The sequence below is a fragment of the Camelus ferus genome, chromosome 2 (assembly GCF_009834535.1).
Source record: "Camelus ferus isolate YT-003-E chromosome 2, BCGSAC_Cfer_1.0, whole genome shotgun sequence".
NCBI lineage: Eukaryota > Metazoa > Chordata > Mammalia > Artiodactyla > Camelidae > Camelus > Camelus ferus.
The window spans coordinates 104,106,821-104,126,998 of record NC_045697.1 but is presented as its reverse complement, the minus strand read 5'-3'; the positions used below and the strand labels follow the sequence as shown (position 1 = coordinate 104,126,998).

The following is a 20,178-nucleotide window of genomic DNA, read 5'->3' as shown; positions in this document are numbered from 1 at the left end:
TATTTTAACTCAGAATCCTATACCTAGATAAACTATTAACCAAAGCTGAGGGCAAAATTTAAATCTTTACAGAAAATATGAGGACTGGGAAACATCTTTTCCTATGCAGTCTTTCTGGGCCCTTCATCCCTGGCCCAAATAGTCACTTTAGAATCTAGGGGAAAGAAAAGAGAATTCAAGAAAGAGGAAGTTGTGGTATCTAAGAAAAAAAGTATCTAACTCAGAAGTCCAAAATAAGTGTCTACAAGTTACTTTAAAAATGATGTAAATGTAAATCAAAACCACAATGAGGTATCACCTCACACCCATCAGAATGGCCTTCATTCAAAAGTCCACAAATGATAAATGCTGGAGAGGGTGTGGAGAAAAGAGAACCCTCCTACACTGCTGGTGGGAATGTACTTTGGTGCAGCCATTATGGAAAACAGTATGGAGATTCCTTAAAAACTGAAAATAGACTTACCGTATGATCCAGCAATCTCACTCCTGGACATATGTCCGGAGGAAACTCTAATTTGAAAAGATACATGTACCCCAGTGTTCATAGCAGCAGCTGTTTACAATAGCCAAGACGTGGAAGCAACCTAAATGTCCATCAACAGATGAATAGATAAAGAACATGTGGTGTATACACAATGGAATATTACTCAGCCATAAAAGAGAATGAAATAATGCCATTTGCAGGAACATGGATGGACCTAGAGATTATCATACTAAGTGAAATTAAGTCAGATAGAAAAAGACAAATATCATATGATATCATTTATATAGAATCTATAAAAATGGCACAAATGAACTTATTTACAAAACAAACAGATTCATAGACATAGAATACAAACTTAAAGTTACCTGGGGGGAAGTGGGGGAAGAATAAATTAGGAGTTTGGGATTTGCAGGTACTAGCTACTATACATAAAATAGACAAATATCAGTGCCCTACTGTTTAGCACAAGGAACTATATTTAATATCTTGTAATAACCTATAATGATAAAGAATACTAAAAAAAAATATGTATAACTGAATCACTATGCTGTACACCAGAAACTAACACAACATTGTAAGTCAACTATACTTAAAAAAAAAACTAATGTGATTAACCACCTGAAATTTCTTAGTGATATAGGTTTAATATATACATATCACATATATTAAGGTTAAGAAAATGATTAGGAAATTGAGATTTAAGTGTATCAATTAAATGTTCTATTAAATGTAGAAAGGTAATATAACATATACTTTCATCTATATTACATAAAAGTATAGTGATATTAATATATAAAAAATAATACCAACAAAATTTGCAAATAGATCACCAATTGTCCCCAAAACTTTCTCCTGAATTGAAATGCCACTTCTACTAAATACCAAATTTTCATGTGTCTATACATACACATGTACATATATTCTATTTCATTGATTTACTTCTTTTCTCATGTCAATGGCACAACTCATTTTATTAATATAGTTAAAATATATTTTTATATTTGGCAGTCAGTCCCCTCTTAGGTTTTTCTTGTACATTAACCACTTTATATGAAATTTAGAATTATCTTGTCAAGAGTCAGGAAAATTTCATTGAGATTTTATTGGGACTGCCTTGATTTTATATGTTATTTTAGGAGAATTGGTATCATTAAAATATGGAGTCCACATCGACAAGAACCTCCAGTTAACAGTACATGGTATTAAACAATAGCAGTGACAGCAGGCATCCCTTCAAATTCCTGACTTTAGTGGATATGATTCTAATGTATCACGAAACATGAAGCTTTATGCTGTCTGTTTTTAATAGATACATATTACCAAGATAAAGAATTCATCTTTTAGTTTCTACTTTTCTCAATCATGAATGAGTTTTGATCTTTACTAAATAATTTTCTAGCATCTACTGAGATTATCATAAAGTTACTAGATTTTCTAATTTTGAATCATCCTTGGAATTCTAGGATAAACCCTACTTATTCATTATGGTTTTAATTTGCTGTGAGTTCTTTTTTTGGGGGGGCCAGTGTAGGCAGAATATTGTACCTAAACTATAATAATATTGATCCATATTTTTTTCTTTTGCTACATTAAAAGTTAGCATTTCTATAATTAGAAGCTATATTACCTCTTCCATTTTTGGTATAATTTTGATGCCATTTTAAACATTTTTTCTTGATTATATAGTACTTGCAAATTTATTTGTCTTTTCACATAGTCATTTTTTTGTTTTATGGGCCAGATTTTTTGTTTTCTATTTTATTAATTTAAGCATTTGCCTTTAGTATTTCCCTCCCTGTCCTTTATTTGACTTCATGCCATCGTTTATTTTGTTAGGATTTTTTCCCCCTAACTTCCCGAGTTGAAAATTCGCTTCTTTACTCATCAGAGTTGCTCTTGTTCTCTAACAAAAGCATCATGATGATTTCTTCCCCCAGGATTTAACAGTTAATTTTTTTCTTTCCATTCTAAATATATGAAAATTTCTACAGTGGTTTCCCCTTTTGGCAATGGATAAATTAGAAATATATTTGTGAATTTGCAGGTGAAGAGGTTTTTCTTGTGGGTTTTTTTTTTTTTTTAATTTTGCAAGGGAGAATGCAGGAGTGGGGAGTGAGTACTTACTCGTGATCAGTAGATGTGCCATACATGGTATCAGTTTATGAAATTTTTAGTATGGCTAGTACATGATTAATTTTTATAAATGTTCCTTATATGTTTGAGAAATAAATATATATTCTCTATTTGGTAGATAGTTCTTATATAGAAAACTATTAGAATTTAATCATTAGATTGAGCCTGTTATTTCAATCAAGGTAGACAATTGTTATTCAAATCTTTTTTTCTCTATTTAATTTATAATTTTATGAAAAAAATGCATTGAAATCAATTCCTCCTTTTTCTGTTAATTTTATATATTTTGAAGCTGTTGTCATTAGGTGTATTGTTTTATAGATGCCATCTTTCTTAGTAACATAATCTATATTTGAATCTCTGATATTCGTATGCTCTTTTAATTTTTTATGCCTGAATTCCATTTTATTTGATATTAATAATGTTATACAAGCTTTCTTTTTGTTGGCATTTGCACTATTATATGAACATACAAAAGAAACAAATAACATGTTCTCTGTCTCAAGGAAGTTATAATCCCTACTATATATCTTTCTTGTCCAATTTTTAAAAAGTTTGAATTCCAGGCTCTTATTTTATCTTCTCACAAATATTTCCTTTTGCTCTTACAATATTTTCATTGATGCACATGTTTGATTTGATATACTCTTAGTTATAAGTAGAAATTTTCTAATAAAAGTTGGAGATAGCTGCAATAAAATCAATGCAACATTAAAAGGAAAATGAGATATTTACACACAGGTGTTGTCTAACTAAAGCTTCAGAATGATTAGTTTATTTTTTGTTTTTATTAATTTAGTTTTTACTAAGTGTAAAACAAAACCGATGTTCTGGAAGTTTGATCACTGTGTACATATAGCCTGTAAGAAATCCTGGCTTCACTGTTTGTATGTGCAATACACACCTCCTTTGTCATGGTAATTAAAGAGCACACAACACGGAAGATTTCTTCACATGGCTTACAATGTGGTAGCCTATCTTTTAAGCTTTCAAGTTTGAAAAGGGAAATATATTCTTTATTTTTTGATATGGGGGAAATTAAAATACATTTAGTAAAAAAAAAGATGAATTATTCCACAAAAGAAATTTTAAAACCTAAAGAAATGAGGTCACCAGCTGCCCTAAAATAGTCGGAACTTGACATTTTCTTCAGTTAAATTTTTTCTAGATTTCTTACCCAATATATGTAGAACGATAGAGCTGGAGTGAACCTAAAAACCATCTGGTTTAATTTTTTAAATTGTATCTAAAAAAAAAAAAAAGGCAAAAGAAAAAGAATGTAGTTACCGGGTCCCAATGGATAGTTTGCAAAGATAAGTTTTATAAAGGTGTATATTTTTTCCTCATGACAAAATGTTACCTCACTAGAAGAAATGTCATAAGAGAAATCTAAATGCAGGTTTTGTTATCTACCCTCACACTATCTTCCATTCCACTGCTGAGAAGAGCACAGATAATGTTTTGTTTTCATTTTTAATTTATGTGATTTTTCCCTTTGTAATTTAACCATCAGTTATATTTTTCTTAGATACTTGTCATGTGTATAGCCCAATGTACACTATTTTTCTTCTCGCTACTTTAATAACTACTCACACATTATAAAGGGATATATGTTTGGAAGGAGCAACATTAGAATATATATGATAAAGCCATAGGTAAGAAATTGATTGGTTTACTTTCCCCAAAGAAACCTACTCATGCAGTTGTTTAATGTGAAAGGTTTTTTCTTGAAAAGGTTAAAAAAGTTCTAATCAACTTTTGTACATTATGTAGAACTTCATTTTCTAAACTCTGCAAAAGAAAGTTTCATATTTAATGGGAAATCATGAATTATTCCATTTATTATCTACTTCCTCCTTTCAAAGACATGATCTGGATAAAAGGCGGGGTGAATAATTTCAAAAAATACAATACATTTTTAATGGGAAGGTGCAAACTACAGATTCTCATGACTATTAGCAAGTGTAGAGGAAACAGAATTTTACTTGCAAAACTCAGTCAAACTCTTGCAAGGATGAAATGTATGACATACTTAGTAGGAAAAAAACACACAGTGAACTGAAGTTTTCTTTTTAATGCAACTTGTTGTTTTTACTAAGTTGTGTCTTTATATTCTCCAGCGTTACGTTTTTATTAAAGTTTGATTATTTCACTCAATTTATGTGGAAAAGTGATAGTTCTTTTATTTATAAAGGTGTAAAGATGAAGAACTGAAAAAAAATTTAAGTGATTATTATTTAAGAGAAAATTTCCTAAATAATAGAATTTCAAAAAGTTTGGAGAGCAATCACAGGATTGTTTGAAAAAACAGAGTCACTATTATATTGTATGGAGTTTCATATTAATAAAAACTGTAAATACTAGTTTAGAGAAAAATATGGAGTTGAGCTAACACAATAATGTTTCCACCCGTCCCATAGTCCATTGTTTGTAGTCATGTAGCATGAAGTTTATTTTTGTTTTTCTCCTCTTTTTCTTATGTTTATTGCCATTATAATAGGATGCAGAACCTAACAGAAGTATTCAGATTTCTTAACATTATAACTGAATCCAAAAGCAAAGGTTATTTTTAGTCTTTATTTTTCAGCTTATATTTTATAGAATAAGTAACAATATAATCAATTCAATTGGTTATATAATTTTGTTTTCCTCTAACGAAAAGTTACAGAGTAAATTGAAAGAGCAGGAATTCATATGATTCTCTCATTTAACCCAAGGTGTTTGGATTCAAGTGTGGTACTCCTGGCTTGAAAATACTTCCACTGAAAATTCTTCTTAACAATGACATTCGTTTTATACCTTTCCATATTTGATCTTTGGCTTAAAACATTCTCTTGTTAAAAAAAAAAACTTGAATTTCTTGAGGGAGTTTGCAAATAACAAGACTTTTTATAAAGATTATATGTGTAGTTAGCCTCACATAAGGAGATTCCTTCCACTGCTTTTTCACTAAGCCTCTAAAGAAACACTTGGAAAATGTGTTTTAAGTTTGAGATTTTTCAGTAAAGAAAATGTGTTGCAACAGATACAAGGGTAAATATTTTGATAATATTTTATATTGACTGATGAATAGTTTATTCATTCCTGATTGATGACCATCACTGTACTTCAAATATTTGACTGAATGGATATCATTTGAGTAAATCATTCTTAACAGGGTACACACGTAAAAAATGCCTTTGTATTGGTAAGAGACTCATTTAAAGCTATTGTAAGGATTGCAGTCTGGACTGCGTGCTAAATAACCACGGCTTTCCTCTGATAACGGGTAAGAATTACGGTCAAAAATTCTATTTGATTAACATTTATTGATCTCACAAAAAAGTTACTGCCTTGTGTGCTAAATACCAGTTTGAACAGAATTGAATCTGAGAAATCATCTGTGTTCCATTCTACACAAATAATCCATCTGTCCCAAAATAAAAATCACCCATGTTGAAGTGAATTCTTACTGTGCTGTTGAGAGCATTCTTTGCTGATCAAATTTTTATTTTTTATTGAAAGAATTATATTAGTAATAGTCCCATTTACAAAATACTGTGGGGTAAACTTTCTTAGTTATTATTATTAAAATTTTTTTTAAAAAACTAAAGGTTGAACTAAATATTTTTTTTACCAAATACAATTTTTCAGTTTGTACGTATGCTTTTAAAATGTTGAAAGCCAAGCTATGTTTTCTAACTTTGATGATTAATAAAGAAAAATTTGTATTTTCCAAAAATATAAAGCAAAACTTGTATGTAACAGTTTCCTCTAGAGATACAAATTAATAAACTTCTGAGTTGTTCATAACAATCACAAAAATTCTATTCCATAACCTCTTGGGGGTGGATTTTACTTATTTTTAACTTATCAAGTACATTCAGTTATAAAGTGAATCTAAATCTAAACTGAAAGGAAAGTCCTCCTATATTAATACTTAGGTTCTGACTTGTTGCTAACATTTTTATGTTGGTTAGTTTTTTCAGTTTACACAATTAAAGGTGTAATTTATTTGGATAGTAATTCTAGTGAAATTTTCAGAAACTATAAAATCATACATGCATTAGTGGTATTTGTTTGCAATGAAGCTAAAATAGTTAAATATTTCAATCTTTGTTAGAGGGTTTTATACAAAATTATAGGAATAAAAACTGTATTATGGTATAATGTAAGTATAGCACAATAGATATACCTTCATAATTATTTTTAAAATTTTCTCTTAAAGTAAATATGACCAATATATTTCACAAAGAAAATCAAGATTATTATAATGGCTGTGACTTTAAAATTCCTATTACATGATTAGTCACAACTGAAATAATATTCTAGGAGTTACTTGGTTTATTTTAAATATATCTTAAAACTACATATAAACTGCAATGATTATTGTGTTCGTTATATGTTCATTTTCCTTAAGGAAGCTCTCCAAAAATGTTCATATTAATGACTAATTCCAAATGTAATATTAATTGAAATAATGGATAGATTTTTTTGTTCCAAGTATGCCAAATTCTACTTTTTGAGATATTAACATGTAAATAGTCAACTTGAGTCATATAGAAAGTAAACAGTGATTACCAGGTTATTTATAATGATTGGACATACTGAGATGCAAAATGAATTTGTTTTAGAGAAATCAACATAATTTTGGAGGTGCTTTTTTTTAATTGACATATAGTCAGTTTACAATGTGTCACTTTCTGGTGTATAGCATAAAGTTTCAGCCATACATATGCATACATATATTCATTTTCGTATTCTCTTTCATTATAGGCTACTACAAGATACTGAATATAGTTCCCTGAATTGAATACAGTAGAAACTTGTTTATCTATTTTATATATAGTAATATCTGCAAATCTCGAACTCCCAATTTATCCCTTCCCACCTCGTTTCCCCCTAGTAACCATAAGTTTGTTTTCTACGTCTGTGAACCTGTTTCTCTTTTGTGAATAACTTCATTTGTCATTTTTTTTTAGATTCCACATATAAGTGACATCATATGGTATTTTTCTTTCTCTTTCTGGCTTACTTCACTTAAAATGACAATCTTTAGGTCCATCCATGTTGCAGCAAATGGCTGGAAGTGCTTTTTATATGCATTTAATTTGGATTAATAAAAATGCCACATTAAATATGTGTGTTTTCTTCCTAGAATATATTTTTAATTTTTCCAAGTCTGAGAAGTGAATGGTTTGAAAACTGTAATCTGCGATATGCCACCTGCCCTATTTACATTTTTAACAGTTGAGTATTTGTTAACTGATCCCATAGACAGCTACATGTTTTGCTGTTAACAGATGGATGAGATAGAATACCATGCATAACTTTACATTTATCTTCTTTGAGTGTCACCTTATTTGCATATCAATTAAAATAATATCTGTATTAAAATGGGTAATGAAAGTTATCAAATTTACATGATGTGACTGCAGTTTGCAAAATTTCCAGTAGATGCCCCCAGAGACCAGTCAACTCATTGGAAATCCTTTAAATTTAAAAAGAGCCTTTTTTTTAATATTGAAACTTTCTTTTCTTGCTATATTTTGAAGTCCAAAGAATGTAAAATTCCTAAGAATCTCAATTCCAGTGGTTTATTAGGTAAAAATATATGAGTGATTGTAGTGTATTCTTAATCCATGTTAATCACTCTAATAATTATTAAAAACCTAAATGTGTAATAGTAAGAAAAATGCTTTCAGTTTTCTTTGTAAAAGCATTCTATATGCTTTTAAAGTCATTTCAAACATAGTTAATTTTTTCCTTTCTAACTTCTCTCTCTTTATATATTTGTATAGTTAAGGAAATGCTATATCTTTGTTTATTTTTTAGGAAAAAAGTATCCTTTTCACACAAAAAACCTGTAAAACTTACTCATATAACGTATGATTATGTATCAGTGTGTGTGCGTGCCAAGAAGGATTTTTTCCTCCTTCTAATTATACATAATATCTACCTACACTGAAAAGTATGGGTAAGAATAGTGACTCACTTTATTCCATGGGAATTATATTAACTGAAGCTATTTAAGTATTAATTTGAGTCAATGTAATTATCCCTTAGGTGATTCCAATAACATTTATCCCTACAGTATGAATGTAAGACTGTTATTACTGACACATAGATAACCCACTAGTGACTTATAAATATTAACTTAATGGAGTAAAAGTATTATCCTGACTTTTGATTAGATATAACATATCTTTTGAGTTTATCTTTCTCAGATTAAATAAAATTTTATGATCTTGTTTTAAACTATTGAGCTTATTGAGCTGCTTTTGAAATATTTTACTGAATGTGCAGCTTCACCTTGATACAGTAGTTCAGTTTGGCCTATGAAAAAATATGTTAAATATATTCATCATTATATTAATCATGTTAGAATTAATTATAGATTATATATAATTATATATTATAATTATATTACAGTAGTTGATAATGCATTTTGATCTTGAAAGTCCATCTAATAACTAGTATAAATACCTGTAAGTACAAAGACAATAAGATAAATTGTCATATCTATTCATTCATATTTCTCATATTTATGCAAGTGTGTACCTTTGTCTTTTTCTGTGTTTATCTCTCTCAGTGTTTTCCCCATTAGACTTTACACCCTTGTGTGGGAATCACATCTATTGAATTTGCTTTGCACAGATGCTACTGATTGTCTGCCCCCTCATTTTAAAGGAAGAGGATTCTCTGAAAGAGTCATAGAATGACACCGATCTCTTTCCCCAGTCCAGTGCAAATGTGGATTAACATGGATAAAGACAATGAAATAGCTTTCTAATTGCAGAGTGACACCATAAATGTATAACTATGTCAAATTCCTAAACAGTCAATGCAAATAAACAAAAAATTGTGTAGAGGAGGGGGAGAAGAAGAAAAATCAATAATATTTGATATAATAGGAGGCAATATAGTAAAGTGAAAAAGTTTAGAATTTGCAGCCAGAGAAACCTGGATGCGAATCCCACCTCTGCCCCTTCCTAGCTTGTATGGCTTTGGGCAAGTCACAACCTCACTGAAGACAGTTTCTTTATCTGTGAAAATGGAAGTAGTATTTGTAGAGTTAGTGTGTGATTTAGAAATGATGTGCCTACACAGTGTCTGACACATTGTAGGTGCTCTATACATAGCAGCTATGAGAAACAGTGTAAGGCAGAATTTTAAAATGATATAACATTTCCATGGTAGTTTAACAGCAGATTTTCCACTTCCCAGCATCTGCACACATTCAGCTGCTACGGAGTTATGGCAAATTGTTCAATTTTACTTTCTTTCAGTGTACAGATTTTTTTTTCCTGTAGAATTTTTAGGGAAATTTTGATATAAATTAACAATACTCAGAAATCTCTGTTGAATGATGCCTTTAAGTAGTCATAAGAGTCCACAAGAAATGCATGGTCATGTAATTCCACTTTCAAATCCATTCTTCTCCAGCTGCATCCCTGAGCCCAGTGCAGCCTTAGGTGTCTGCAGTGACAAAGATCTTCCTTAGGACATAGATTTGTAGGTGTCAGGATATCCATGAACGTCACAGCTTCTGCATCCGTGAATGGCATCTTTTCTGTCAGAAGAACTGTTCAAGTTCCGTAGTATCAAACCTCCCAGAAATTATACCGGAATTCTCAATTTCCATGCAGTATAATTTCTTTACATCAAGGAGATATTTTTCTTCTTCTGATGCTTAAAAAGAGCATATTTTAATTTGGATAAATATTTGTTTTAATATGTAAATAAAACCAAAGTCCCATAACTTCATATCTAAATGAATAACAGATAAAATAATGCATTTAAATATTCTCTTTATATTTCTGTTTGCATTTTTAAAAAATCCCTTTTTATAAAGCAAGTGAGCTCTGGCTATGATTCTCTGTTATGAAATATAAAACCTGAAAAATTCACATATAATGGTGGAAATTGACATTTTTTTTTCAGATAGCCAGTTCATTTGAAGAAATGAAAATTATTCTGGTTTAAAGAAATAATATGCATGAAAGTTGAAATAGAAACCTATTCAGTAAAACACTAATTGCTCTTTCCGGCTCTCAAGTATTAGTAATTAGGCTTAAACAGTGCCGTAAATGTATGTGTGTGTGTGTGCACACAAATGTGTGTATAAAATAGAGATGATATCAGCATAGTTATATATGCATTTTTAAATACATTTCTATTTGAAATCTCTTTTGCAAAGAATGGTCTTTTTAAAAAATGTACTAGGAATTTTAAAAATTGATATCAGTTATATATCATGGATGTTTTGAGGCTGAAAGATGTCTTGGATACAATTTTAGCCTAATCCCTTCTGAATCACTTCATATTCTTCAGTCACAGGCCGCAGAAACTGATTCTGACTAAATAAACTGGAAATGGTTTTATTCGAAGGATATTAGGTAGCTAGCTGAACGTAGGGGAGATCCCGGCTCAGAAGGAACAGAACAGACACGGGATATGGGATACGTGAATGGATCTAGGTAGCAAGAGCCATTTGCAGCTCTTGTCGGTATGTCGCTGCAGGGTTGACTGAGCTCCTACAACCTTCTGTACCTTTGTATTTCTTGCATCAAGATTCAGAATCCTGGGAGAGACACCAATGGCTTAATTTGAGCCACTGATCCACCCCTTGGCTAGGGAGTCTTTAAAATCAAGTCCCCCCAAGATGACACACAATGTGCTATTTCCAAAAGGACTTGCTTGTATGGCCGTCCGTGGAAGTGAAACTAGATGCTGGGTGAACCTGCTCCAACCAAAGCACCCTCATCTCCCAGGTGAGGGAAATGAAGCTCAGAGAGTGATTTTCTGCATCTCTGTCCCAGCTAGGATTAGAACTGAGATGACCCCCTGACATGTGTCTATTTTTATTGTTTAAATCAATGTTCTGATTTATTTATTTATTTATTGCCCCAGAATGCTTCCTTCATTCACAGGAAAACATGCTGGCAGCCAGGGCATAGACATACAAAGGTGATAGGGTGTTTGTTTTTTTTAATTTAAGTATAGTTGATTTACAGTGTTGTGTTAGTTTCAGGTGTACAGCAAAGTGATTCAGTTATACATTTATATATATATTCTTTTTCAGATTCTTTTCCATTATAGGCATCACCAGATATTGAATATAGTTCCTCATGCTACATAGTAGGTTCCTGTTGCTTATCTATTTTATACACAGCAGTGTGTATCTGTTAATCTAAAATTCCTAATCTATCCTTCCCCCTACCTTCCCCCTTTTGGTAACCATAAGCTTGTTCTCTATGTGGCAGTGATTGTTTGAAGCAAGGTTGCATTTCCAATCCCTTGTCCTCTCAAACCTCCTTACCACCCCTTGAACTGCCCTTTTGATTATCACTTGGACATCCCTTCAGGCTCCTCAAACTCAAGTTATCTGAACCCAAACTCATTCTCGTTTCCCAAACCTGTTCATCCTTTTATGTTATCCTCTTTAGTAAATTACCAACTACCCACTCCATAAACCTGGTTGTCATCATAGCTCTTCCCTTTCCATCACCCTCCCAACATCGAATTAGTCACCAAGTAATCGACATTTTATCTCCTAAATATGTACAAAATCCCACTGCTTCTACTTATCCCCACTGCCTTTACTTCAGCCCCGTGGCCTCGCCTTTTCGTGACTATAAGTCTGCCCTTCTCCCTGCTCCTGATTCTGCCCTCCTCTCAGCCATTCTCTTGGATCTGGTGTGAATTTCAGAATCACAAGCTCAAGGATGCTAAATTGAAAGTCTTTATTTTTTTATAACTTAATTTTAATTCCTGGCCCTGAGCCTTGATCCTCCCCAGTGTAAAGATCCAATCTTGTCCCTCATCGGTAAAGTCAATCCAATTCAGTGATTTTTCAGGTTATTCTGGATTCTAACACTCCTTCCCCTCACCCTGTTTTCCTGCATAGAAACAGCACAGCACTGGTGCTAGGTAGAGGGAAATAGAGTTACTAGGTTAACAAATGAAAATACAAGGCATACACTTCAATTTGACTTTCAAAATATAAGAAACTTTTTTTTTGGTATAAGTATTCCCATGCAATATTTGGGGTATACTAATACTAAAAAAATCATTCGTAGTTTATCTGATACTCAGATTTATCTGGCAACCCCAGGAGTGGGAGTTTGTCAGCATTTACTCCCAGGTCTTGATCTAGGATCTTGTGATAGACACCGAACTTGCTTTGCTAGCATCCATTTCTCTCTTCTTTGCTACCATAACTCCAGTTTCATTTGGGGCAGCAGTGTGCCCAAGATCAGGCAGTGTGCCCTGCAGCCAGGGGTGGCCCCATGACACAGTTCTCATCAACAGGATCAACGTGGAAAACCCAATAGTAGTTGCAGGAGTGCTTTTGTTTTCCCCAGTGATAGAGTAAGACACAGCTGATAACACCTGACTCTGCCCTTTCTTCTTGCCTTGAAGGTGGACAAGATGTCTGGAGCTGGGACAGCCCTCTAGTGACTAGTGAGGGGAAGGATAAAACAATCCCAGAGGCACGGGCCTTGAACTTGCCAGGCCACTGAATCAAGGCCAGCAGCTGCCTACCTTTAGGCGTCTTGTGCTGTGGGAAATCGAAAACTCTAGTTTTGAAGGCATTGTGAGCCAGGTTTGCTTACTTGTAGTTGAATGTGTTTCTGACTACAGGGTTCTGTACAGGTGTCTGTCCCTGATGCCCTTGATTCATCCCTTTTGGTCAGCTCTGGAAGTATGCTGACCTGACCCTCTGTAGCTCCCCAGTGCTTCTTATTCTCAGTTACAGCTGGGTCCCCCTTCAGTCTCCAATGGGCAGCGCATCCAAAAGACTTTCAGCAGACATCCCCTTGCTGCGGCCAGTGACACTGTGGCACATGTACCAGCCCTCTCTTGCCGTTCACTTTTATGTCATACACACACACAGAGCCCACTAGACAATTATGGCACTCAGCCAGTACTATCCATGGTCTGTGGGAAATTACAGGGTGGGGGACGCTGGTTCACGTCCTCTTCAGCTGAGAAAACCTCTGCAGTGACTTCTGCTGCCTTTCCATGCCCTTGTGTGGGGGCATTTGGGAGGGAAGGGGAGAGAGGACCTGGCTCTTCTCAGTGTCTCACTGCTCCCTTCTCCCACCCTCCTCCTCTGTCTCAGCTAGAGGGCAGAAACAAACAAAAATCTGCGATTGCTTCTCTCTTCTCTGTTTTAAATATTTTTGGTCTTCATTTTGACAAAATGGTGGCTTTTGACTTTTTGGCCTGGGAATGTGCTTTCCTTACTCTCTTTATGGACTAGTCCTGTAGTAACAGGTGTCCTGCATCAGCTGCCAGGGAGGGGAGCATTGCAGTTCAGCTGGGATGGTTCTGAAAATACAATCTCACTGAGTCATTTTCTTGACTCAGACCCTTCTGTGGCTCCCTTCGCTCCTAGCTTGGAGTCCAAACTTCCTGCCATGGCTTTGAGGTCTCCATGATCTGGGTCTTGCCTTCTTTTTTTTTTTTTTAACTTCCCTCTCCCAACTCCCTTATTACTGCATTTTGTTCTAGACCCAAGCTGATCCACTGTGTAAAAACTTCTTAACTTCTTGGTGGATGGGGCTTGGCCATTTTTGGTTTGTTTGTTTGTTTGTTTGTTTTTTAAACTCTGTAGGTGAGTTGATTGCAGAGCAAGGAGTTGAGAGCCAGTAGTTCAGAATGTCACGTTTCTTAGAGCATTTTCATACATGTAATTTTAGTTGGTTCTTAGAAGAACCCTGTGATGTACGTAGGGCATAGACTCATATGTGCGTTTCACAGATGAGAAGGAATGAGATGAGAAGAAATGAGGTTAGGAAGAGCTGGCCTCAACCTTGGGTGTTCTGAATCTAGGCTCTTCAGTCCACACTGAAATGCTCATTGCTTGTAGTATCACATCATGTCAGTTCTAAGTATTTAATTGTCTCCTCTTTAAAGAATAACGTAAAATAATTAGGATAAAGCATTTGTGTCATTTGGCCTCTGATTACTTGCTTAGTGGAATAATAGCCACCACACAGCTGTTATTCCATAGCCCTGCTTATCTCCTATACAGCAATTTTCATCAGCGGAAATTATTTATGATTTGTTTACTTATTTGTTGGTTGTGCTCTCCCACTAGAATACAGACTTCACAAGGGCACTGAATCTATTTGGTCCAGAACAGTGCCCGTCACTCAGTAGGAAACTCAATAGCTATTTGTTGAATAAATAAATGGACTATTCATTCGTCACTTTATCTCCTTGCATATGATTTATTATTAAGTTAGAAGTGAGATATTACATTAACAAATCATTAACTTAATCCAAACTGAAAATAATTTTTAAAAATATATTTGGCAAGAGATTTCAATAATTATTTTCTGCATAAATTAGTGGATGAATGAATGAACCTCTGTAACCTACAGTGAAACCACTTAGTAGAGTACTGTTTTGATACTAAATGACATGTTTAATTTTTGCTTGGCTTGCTCTTTTGTTTTGTTTTGTTTTGGTGGGAGGCTAATGTATTAAGTATTTTTGGATATTGTCAGTTGCTGTGGTCTGAATGTTGTGTCCCTTAAAATTCATAGGCTGACATCCTGATCCCCAAAGATGTAGGTAAATGGGGCTTTAGAAGGTGGTTAGGTCATGAGGGTGGGGTGCTTATAAATGGGATTAGTGCTCTTGTAAAAGAGGCTCCTGAGAACTTCCTGGCACCTTATGGTATGTGAGGGCACAACTAGAACGTGCTGGCTCTGAAACAGGAAGGTCACCAGAAGGCAACCTTCCTGGAACCTTGATCTTAGACTGCCAGCCCACAGAACTGTGAGCAATAAATTTCAGTTGTTTATAAGCTGCTCTGTCCAGGGGTAGTTGGTTCTATCAGCCCAAACAGACTAAGACATCAGTCAACTAGCTTATTTGTCCTTATCAAAGGGAGCTCAGCTCTGGAACTGATATATTTATAATGTAATTTCACTAAAATTACTGTATTTAGATAGCTCCTGGCATCTTTCATTAAACTGAAGTTCAATTATAAGTGTTTGAGGCAAAGATGGTGTTCAGTGCTTTCACTGAGGGAAAAAAAGAAAAACAGCATGATTTAACCTTTAATTATTATCGGATCAAAACAGCTGCACAGATTTCAAGGATTAAAATAAGGCTTTGAGTGTTCTGATTCTTATTCCCAGTTACCGGAACTCGTACAAGAAGAACATCTGTGTGGACATGCTGCGAGATGGTTATCACAAGTCCTTTACAGAGCTCTTCTCTCTGATGGAGAAGTGGGATGCCCTGAGGGAGGCTGCGAGAGTCAGGTCCCTCCTGTGGGTGCAGAGACCCCTGGAAGAGCAGCCTGACAAGCTGGATCACTTCTACTACTACCTGACCAGGGCCGAAGCAGCTGAAAGGAAAGGTAAGTGGAGGAGGGATTTGGGGAAGCAGGGCTGCAGAAGCCAGAACAGTGAGCACTCCAGGGAAGGTTCCAAATTGTTTCATGTATGAATTTCAAACGTGAAGACACCTTAGCACAATTCAACCTCATCAACTAAGCATCTTAATGGAATAAACAATAGGAACACTGAATCACAGGGCTGCCCAGACACAGGGCCATCCTGGTGATGTCACTCTAAGCTAGGAAAGATGATGAAAGCTCTCCAGAGCTTTCCTTTGTATTAAAATCTTTGGTCTCATTCACTATAAACCTTACCATAGTTTTTTCTTTATATATAATCTAAATACTGACTTCCACTGAGGAGATACTTTCAAAGAGTACTATCACTTGAAAATTATACTTATTTGCTTGTGTTTATATAATGTAAATGGAAGGTTTAATCAATAAGGTTTTATAGATTTCAGAAAATTTTTATTAGTGAATAGTGAGGAGACATGAAAAGCCTGCAATTTACAATTGTGAATAAAATTGTTAACTTTATATTTTCTATCACATAACTTCTAATACATTTCTTTTTTTTTTTTTTTTGGTATCCTAAAATTTCCCAAAAAGTCAATATGTTTCAAGTATTAAAAAAAATATTTTAATCTCTACTATAATTATAGTGATATTGTTGTCATAAATATTTCTTAACTTAACCTATTCGGAATTCGTCATTTTAGGTAATAAGAGAAATCCCCAAATTTGGCATATAAATTTGATGTTCTCAGTTATTCTTTTCATCAACTTTTTGTGTGAAAATACCACAGGATTCAAAAGAGAAGCTCAAGCCCCAACATGACAACGTCTTTATTTCATTTCAGGCCTTTCTATGGGAAAATAGAGTATTAGACAATTTTTTTTGTTACCCAGTGCTACAATGGGGAAAATTGATGGAGACATAGAATCAGCATGAGAGGAGTAGCAGGTCTTTTAGTCTCTATAGTGGAGTCAGTACGTATTTCTGAGCAGGATGTGAGCTGACTTAAAAATACGAGACATACAAAAATCCTAACAACACTACCACAAGTGAACTAGAGTGTGTGGGTGTGTGTGTGTAGACAAGAGGTAATTATTTGATTATTTGTATAATGAAAAGTAACTCAGGATTGACTTTAAAATTAGAGTCATTTTAAAAATGTGATTTACATATAATGTCTCAAGAAATTAACTGTTACAAATTTTAAAATGCTATTGTAAAAAACTGACATTCAGTAGCAACCTCAAATTCTTAAGTGATATTTACACTGAAAATAGAATTGATCAAGATAAAATTTGCCCACTAGTCATTTTTTTCAAGTTGTTTTAATAAAGATTTACTAAATGTTTTAGAGGTATTCATTTTAGTAGCATAAATAGGAGCCAAACACATCACTAGTCACAAAATGAGAAAATTGTCATAAAGAAACTAAAATGCTAAATAATCTATTTGAAGACAGAAAACTTTTAATTTATCATTTTTTATTAAAGAAAAAACTGTATGTATAAGTTAAAATGTTTCCCCAACTTCAAAAATTGTAAAAATCCTAACTTTGTAACAGACAATATCTTATGCACATGGTACAAGTAATGAAGCATTTTCTTTACTGAGTGGTTTATCATATTTTCATGGTAAGTAAAGTTGCATTTATTAAATGGAACAAAATTACCTCCTGCTCAGAACAACTCTTCTGTAGATTTATTGCCTTCAAAATGCAGTGACTTTTGCTGGGTTAAAATATGGAGAATTAAAATTACTGGAGAGAAAATTATTAGAAATACTTTGGTTGAAGGACATGTAAACATTTGTATGCTTATTTTTTAAATATATATAATTTTTCACATTTAACACATGAACTTTACTGGAGAAAAATTGTGAACTGAGTTAAGAGTATCCCAGAAAATGGTATAGGGAATATGCACATTCACACTTATTAACTTGAATTTATCCAAAATCTCAACCCCCCCCCCACACACACACATACACTTAATCTAGAATATAAAAATCTGTTAATGGCACCTCAAAGATTCCATCCCATATGGTTGTGGGATCTGAGACAATTATCCTGGAGCCGCATATCTCTGAGCATTCTCATTGCTTCTCATTGGAAAGACCATCACTCTAGGGTCACAATGAAGTTCATTTAATCAAAGCTATGGCACTAACAATAGTCATCTCGGGTCAGTTCTGTCTCTTGAGACTCGCAGAGCAGGAACCTAGAGTTATTTAAAAATTTACTTTTCAAAATATCACTTTCTGTTTTATAGCAAAGAAGTGCTTAAAGTAAGCCAGTCATTTCTTTTTGGATTATTTTGAGTTCGTTAAAGTGTTCCTTTGTCCCTGATAATACTTCTTATATTTCCCGTTGTTGTGAATCATCTCTGTACCATCTGTAACATTATGATTAGGGCCTTATGCCCCATGGGGCAGGGGAAGAGATGGCAATAATGGTAATGGGTAACCGAATCAATAGATAATTCAAACATTATTTACACTTGACTTTAAATTGTTGTCAAGGGTTAAGCAGCAGGTTTTTTTCTAATAACATTTATTTAAGCTACCCAAAGTATGTTCTACTCAAGCATAGTCCTACAGGATGTTTTATACGTTTTATGTAAAGGAAAACAAAAATAATTGTCTGGTGAAATAAGTTTGAGAAACAACCAGCTGAATTAACATTGACATTAAGCAGGTTGGTTTATTGCAGGACTTATCAGAGCCTTTAATATGCTAATAGTATTGTGTGGTTCACTGAAAGAGGGAAATTAGTGGAGTATTTTCCAAATTTATTTCATCATAAGATCTCCTTTTTAGGTAGCATAATGAATACTTATTTAAATAATAAATCAACAGTAAAATTTATTTTCATCTTATAAACATACCTGCTGACAAATCAAGGAAGTGAAATGTTCCACAAACAAGGAGAAAAGGCTGCTTAGAATAGAAAGGGTACAAGCCATATATTTGGATTATCCAGAGATTCAAAACTTGAGTATATTCCGTTATACTTAATACTCTGAAGAAACATTCAATTCTTCTATAGAAAAATAGCTTAGCTGACAAGTAGTCTTTAAATATATAATCTAAATAGTTTATGTACCTCATTCTAAACAAAACCGCAAACTTGGCTTATGAAATTTTGGAAATGTTTTTCTCTTAAGGTTTAATTACTGAAAAGCAGAAAAATTATTTCAGGATTGTATATATATATTTTTAAAAATCTTTATATAACTTTTTAAAATGGAAGATACAAAATGTTTTATTTACAGGCTTTAAAAAAATCACTACTCTAATCACTAAATATGAGAAAGAATAAATATAAAATGTTACAAAACAGATGTTAATGCTCTATTCATATTAGGCAGAAGGTTCAGAATGGAGAGATAAAGCATAGGAGAAGTCAGTTCTGAAATGAGAGTATTTGTTTCAAGTAAGTAAGTCAGGGTACCCTCCACTTTTCACTGAAGCTATTGCCTATTGTGAATAACCTTAAAAGCAGAATGGCTCTCCAGAATCCCCAGCTTCTTCAAAAATGGGAGATAGGGAGAATTTTTTAAACTTTAATTTTTAGATATTAAACTTATTTTGAGATAAATCTTAATTTCCCATGGAATTATGAAGCAGTGTTTGTAAAGGAATGACACAGGTTTTAGGAATTTCTTTTGAAACACTGGAGTGACTTATATACAGTTCTTTAAAGTTAACTTTTGTTATACTCAGCGTGACTTCATTTTTTCTGAGTCTTTATATTTTAATCTTCTAGAAGTACTAGTGGGCAATATATAAATGCTTTTCATAATTGTAATTCTTTCAGGAATATATAGGTTGACTCTTCTGATAGTAGTGAAAAATTAAAATCAGTGAATTCTAACAGATAATGATTGTTACAAACAAACAAAAATCTTTGGAAGGGTAATCCAGAGGCTACTACACATTTACAACTGTGCTTTCAGCACAAACGCAAAAAAAAAAAAAAAAAAAAAAAGATTATGAATTTGTTCATATTCACCAATAGAGTGAAGTTTATAAGAGTGAGGCATAGTTTAACACACATACATTTTTGTTTATGACTGATTGCAGTGAACGTTATAAGACTGATTCACAATATATTGACACTTTTTTTGTGTACAAATAGGTTACATGCCACTTTAGGAATAAAAAGAGGGGTTAAATAAGCCAGCAACTGTCTGAGTGAGAGGG

At 33.4% G+C, this 20,178-nt stretch overlaps 1 protein-coding gene across 3 annotated transcripts in view; it reads left to right on the top strand.

Moving 5' to 3' along the window:
• The window catches only part of TTC29 (tetratricopeptide repeat domain 29), a 724,023-nt gene that overhangs the window by 542,599 nt on the left and 161,246 nt on the right, over nucleotides 1-20,178 (top strand). For all 3 annotated transcript variants that reach the window (XM_032464537.1, XM_032464547.1, XM_032464557.1), the window contains one exon: nucleotides 15,757-15,980. In XM_032464537.1, the coding sequence (XP_032320428.1) occupies nucleotides 15,757-15,980 (224 nt within the window). The remainder of the gene's footprint in view (nucleotides 1-15,756; nucleotides 15,981-20,178) is intronic.